At 36.5% G+C, this 5,726-nt stretch overlaps 1 protein-coding gene across 1 annotated transcript; it reads left to right on the top strand.

Moving 5' to 3' along the window:
• The first annotated feature begins 1,599 nt into the window (after positions 1-1,599).
• On the top strand, positions 1,600-3,052 carry LOC116171824 (G2/M phase-specific E3 ubiquitin-protein ligase-like). Its single transcript, XM_031488826.1, has 3 exons — positions 1,600-2,387; positions 2,447-2,710; positions 2,759-3,052. The coding sequence occupies exons 1-3, from the start codon at positions 1,907-1,909 to the stop codon at positions 3,031-3,033; spliced, it is 1,020 nt and encodes a 339-aa protein (XP_031344686.1). The 5' UTR covers positions 1,600-1,906; the 3' UTR covers positions 3,034-3,052.
• Positions 3,053-5,726: the final 2,674 nt, after the last annotated feature.

Genomic DNA, 5,726 nt, shown 5'->3' with positions numbered 1-5,726 from the left:
AAAGAGAAGGACCTGAAGGAATTCTTACCAAAATATGCTCACAGAGTCCGCCGTAGAGACTTATGTATAGTTTAAAGTAATCGGGAGCCGAGAAAAGAAAACTGATACGGGATTTACAACAAAAAAATGAGAAAATTTGGCTTCAGAAGAGTAACAATACCGGGTAAAATCGAAGAAAAGAATCGAAAGAGATTTAATTGGGTTGGGTTATGTTTGGGACGGAAAACGAAGCCAAACAAGTAAAGGAATCAACTTGGGGGTGGTAATAAGAAAATCTATGTACCGATCAATGCGGGAAAATCTTTTCATACCTCCAAAAGGCGCATCGGGCTATTTTTCCGCGAATGGTAAATGTAAAATTTAAAAATAGGATGATTACGATGTGGACTTTCCAATTCGTGTCACGAATCAGTTGCGGACGCCGCAACTGTTGATTCAATTCTGAAGGAGACAGCTTTTGCAAAAATTGCGGCTTTATTTGTCGACGAAACCAAAAAGAAACTCCCAGCAAGTCCACCGAATACCGAACATCTTAATTGTACCATAACTTTGATGATTGTGAAGTTGATTTTTTGAAAGTGTGATAGGTGTGGTATTAAACTTAGTATTGCAATTCCTGTTTTGAATCAAACGATGAAAGTGATAATATCACCACATGAATTAAGTCAGTCACGGAATTACGTTACTCAACTATGACATCAGAAAAATTGTGCCGATGACTTTCAATTGAAAACACCCGCAAGTGATGGTGAGTTATTACAGTACGAATACTTCATATAACTCCACAATAAATAATTATGATTAGCAACTCGCTTTTCCAAATTTGGTTTCTGTATTCATAAATAATCGTATAAGCGAATTAAAGTTCTGATTGACACAATCAACTATTAAAAAAGATTTATTTTCGAAAACTAAAACTAATGGACAGTTATTACGAATAGCAATTAACTTTTGACACATAATAAAAGGCCCTGCAAATAGGGGTACATTTACTTAAATAGTATAAAAGAGTAAAGTCTGCATAATTAACACTGAGTAATATTAGTACGTGGTTTGAGGTTATTACTAGCTTACTAGCTAGCGTATTTCAAAAAGCAGGTAAGATTTCGGAAAGTCTTTTCATCCTCTTTTGAATCATTGGTAATAACTTCTTACATTTTAACGGGGGGTGTAGATATTCGTAAAATTCTGAAAACGTTCCGAGGTATGGTCAATACCTATCTATGAAATGGTACATTCAAAAAATACCAACATGATCTCCGTACAAAAATGTTACCAATGATTCAAAAGAGGATGAAAAGACTTTTCGAAATCTGCCCTGCTTTTTGAAATTCGCTTAGTATTTTAGGAATTACAAGGTATTAAATTTGGCTGAGAAATGCGCTTGTAACGATTATACAACTCCATGTACATATATGTATCCTATAGACGTTTTTTTCGTCCTCTGCTCTGTAAACACACGTACATTTTAATCTTTCATTCGTTATTAGTTCCTTTGCTTAAATTGTGTTGGGAATAATATTATTGATTTTAGGTTCATTAAATAATGGTTCATAAGTAGTTAACCTTAACACTACTCCACTTTTTTATAGATTTCAATTTTGATGCGTTTGAAAAGGAACCAACATGCGCAACAGACATTACACTTCTTATAAATTCAATCTTAGATGGAAGTGGTGACCACAACAAAACTTCCTCACAACCAACTAACTCTACTAACTATTCTTGTGTGGTAATTGGCGATACTCCTACCAATCTAGATCCGAGTCTAGATCTCTCAGAATGTCAATATTTTCCGCAGACGTTTAAAGAAGTGTTACGAATTTTACAAAAATCAGTTGATCTCGAAACATCATATACATTTACTGTTTTCAGAGATGAAATTTTTGAGTGTTGTGTAAGGGCCATGAGACGACCGACATTTTCACCATATAAAAAAATGTTCGTGAAATTTAGCGATATTGAGGGACTGTCGGAAGGGGCCATTGACGATGGAGGGCCAACGAGGGAGCTTTTTCGGCTTGTTTTAACTTACATTAAAGATAGTCCAATGTTTGTCGGTAACCGCAAAAAACTATCACTTAACGCAGTTGCTTTGGAAAACAAGCATTATTTCGAAGCAGGCCGGATCATAGCTTTATCGCTAATACACGGAGGCCCTGCCCCACATTTTGTTTCGGATTTCCTCTTTAGTTTGATAGTCGGAGATGAGAATACAAAACCCACATTTGAAGATGTAGAAGAGGATGTCAGATCGACCCTAATACAACTAAAAAATTGTGATTGTCTTTCCGATGCACAGAATATAGTTACGGACAACAATATATTTTCGACTGCGGGATATAGTTTTATTTTCAAGATTGAAGAGATACCAAAAGTTTTAGAGGGTGAGTAACTAAACTGGACTGAATATAAGAACGTCATATTCATAATATTACCTTTCCAGGGACGGTCACATTTTTTACTGTCACAAGAATTAGCGATGCTTTATTTCAGTTCATGGAAGGCCTCAAGACGTGCAACGTCTATGAGTATTTGACAAAATATCCTCATCTATTTAAAAGGTATATGTGCAATGACATAATAGCAATTACAGCAGAAGATCTGGATAACTTGTTTGAAGTATCATATTCCGCCATCGGTTCAAATACACGAAAAGTCGAAAACAAGGTTATTACCTATTTTCGGGATTTCCTGCTTGACTGTGAAGGTATAAAAAATCGTCTAAAGCAAGTTATTAATTTTTTGTAATTTTCAGGTAATAACTCTCAAGATATATCTAGTACCTGCTCCCATGGAAAGGTGTCAGTAACAGATGTTATGGTATTTGCCACAGGTGCAGACCATATTCCTCCATTAGGCTTTCGAACAAAGCCGCAAATAGAATTTTTGCACGGCGATTCAAGTATTTACCCAAAAGCAAATACATGTTCTCTGACGCTTCAATTGCCAGTTGCACATACGAAATACGAAGAATTTACAAATGCTTTGAATTTCTCAATTGCCAATTGCAATTCTTTTGGGTTCTCGTAGTTTGTAAGTTATCCATATTCTGAATGCACAGTTGCCTTTTTGTAACTTTATGTTTATTGTTGAGTTTTGTCAGCTTCATTTTTATTAAAACTGCGAATTCTAATATGTTTTACTTAGAAGGTTTATTTTGTTTCAATAAACGTAACGGCTAAATTGCAATGATTTATTTAACCCATTTCCACGAAGCTATACATAGAATTAAGCATGAAATGAAAAGATTATAAGCACTTAAGTAATATGACTGCTGTTTTTTCTAAATTATCTAAAAACTAAACTAAAAATTAATGCAAATGTAGTTCTTCCAGCATTTTAATAATTTCCGTCCTTAGTTCACAATACTTATTTATTGCTAAGTAAGTACTATCCGATGCACCAAGATTTTTTTCTCTACTTATGACATCGCATAGCTCAAATACAGTTTCATCACGACATGATCTGTTCACAACTTCGCACAGATTTGCACAATTTTCGATGTAATTCTCTTCAACAGGATTTAGAAAATTGGTACCGCCATATAAAGCAGGAAAATCATACATCATATCGGGGCGACCGCTTGGTGAAATGCTGTTGCGTGTTTTACGGATCACGTGGTTGTTCCACTCTTGAGCAAATTCATTTAGTTCTACCTACAATTAAAAAAATGTCTTTGTGAATAAAAATGTCACGCGATACGAGACATCTCTTCTTGTCTCGAAGCCGTTTGTGCCGTCTCGGCAACATGTTGTGTCAAACTTCGAAACAAGGCTTTATCTCGTCTAAAGCTCCTATCAGTTGTCTGTAATCTTTTTTACCATCAACTGACAGGAAAACGGTGTTCTATCGGTTGACGGTAAAAAAATTAGTGACAGGAGCCAAACTTTACAATAAGTTCACATAGAAAGGGACAGATTTCGTAAAATTTTTAGAAGCCAATCAAGAACATGTCAAACATAATTTTTAAATGCATACATTTTTGGTAACCTCACTGGTTTCGCATTTAACACACCTTATCGCCTATTCTATGCGACCTTACTGTAAATTACCTATATACCTGTATTAGATCCATGAAACAATACTGGAGAAGTGACATCGATTAAAGTACCATTAAACATTCCGTCATCCTTAAGATGTTCAAAACAGTTCATTCAGTACTGACTATGTTGTCTTCTGAGCAAACCCCACCAAGCCTCGATTCTCTGATTTGCTTGGCTTGTACCGTATAAAAATGGTGGCAATACATTACCATTTTGAACATTATGCATTGCTTCATGAAAATATTCTTGCACATGTTTAACAAGTCCATTTTCGGTGCCCATATCCGTCCTTATACTTTGTGGATAACCCTTTATATTGGTTACGGTATCCAGAAAATAGCTACATATAATTCTGGGATTATTGTTGGAATATGCTGCTCTAAGCCATAGTATTTTGCGGGAAAATCCGTCAATGCATCCACTTATGCATACCCCATATGGCTTTAATTTGTCATATCCGTCAATATGCCGCATATAATTCGGGCCTTTGTTATAGTAATGTCTTCTTCTTAGTCTTTTCCTTCGACGCACCAACATACCTTCAGGATCCAATATATGCATTATTTGCCGAATAGATGACTGCTTTACTGTCATTCCATTTCGAATGCATCTTCGATAAATCCACTTATACCCAGGCATTTGTCCACTTCCAAGCAAATGTTCTTGCAGAAAACTGCGAACTATCTCTATAGGGGTATACATCTTTCGGCGAAACAGACCCATCGTCTTGAGCCGGCGTTTCAGTGTCCTTGGACTGATATCTTCATCATGTGTTAAGAGATATAAAAGTATTTCGTTCTGCTGCAACCCTAGGTTAAAGTAATGACGAATTAGTCTGTTTAAACGTTCATTGTCAGCATTCATATTTCCTACAAACGAAAGGCACCAAAATTGATGTAATTACTCGGGTTACGCACGCACTTGAGTTAAACTAAACTGCAACTTAACTGAACTAACAACAGACTAAACAAGACTAAAAGTCGCCCGACTGTCAATAGCTAAACAACACGACTAAGAGACGGACGACTCGTAGTCGCGTTACAACACGATTAAGAGACGCACGACTCGTAGTCGCGTTACAACACGATTAAGAGACGCACGACTCGTAGTCGCGTTACAACACGATTAAGAGACGCACGACTCGTAGTCGCGTTACAACACGAGTTGAGAGACGCACGACTGTTAAGTCGGTGTTGTATCGCGGACTATCAGTCGTTCTTAATAACTTTCACGCTACGGGTGGCCCGTCAAATTACTATCGATAAAATTAATGATATGATATTTTCCTTCTATGTATACAGTTTGATATAACAAGTAAACAAAATTCACAGATTTCGCAATCCTTGCAACCATCAGAGACATTGGAAATGATAACCGTATAACCTATAAGGTCATAAATAACCCTTCACACGGAATAAACGTAAACTTTCTGAATAGTAAGCGGCGTAAGTCGTAACATGCTTGTAATATATCACGGGCGATGTGCGAAAATTTTCAATTCTAATTAACAAAACCCCTGCGCACTGTTAAGTAAGTACCGTATCGACAGTATCCGCGACTTTTCCTGAATCTACCGATTGCAGTCGAGTACGGTACAATCAACACTAGACGCGACACCACTGCCTTTTTTTCTACTCGGCAAACCTGGTAAATTCATACCCATACAAGACATAAGCATTT

This window comes from Photinus pyralis, unplaced genomic scaffold (genome assembly GCF_008802855.1).
Source record: "Photinus pyralis isolate 1611_PpyrPB1 unplaced genomic scaffold, Ppyr1.3 Ppyr1.4_LG5, whole genome shotgun sequence".
In the NCBI taxonomy this organism is placed as follows: domain Eukaryota; kingdom Metazoa; phylum Arthropoda; class Insecta; order Coleoptera; family Lampyridae; genus Photinus; species Photinus pyralis.
Note: the sequence above shows the minus strand (reverse complement) of the source record. Positions and strands in the feature narration are given on the sequence as shown.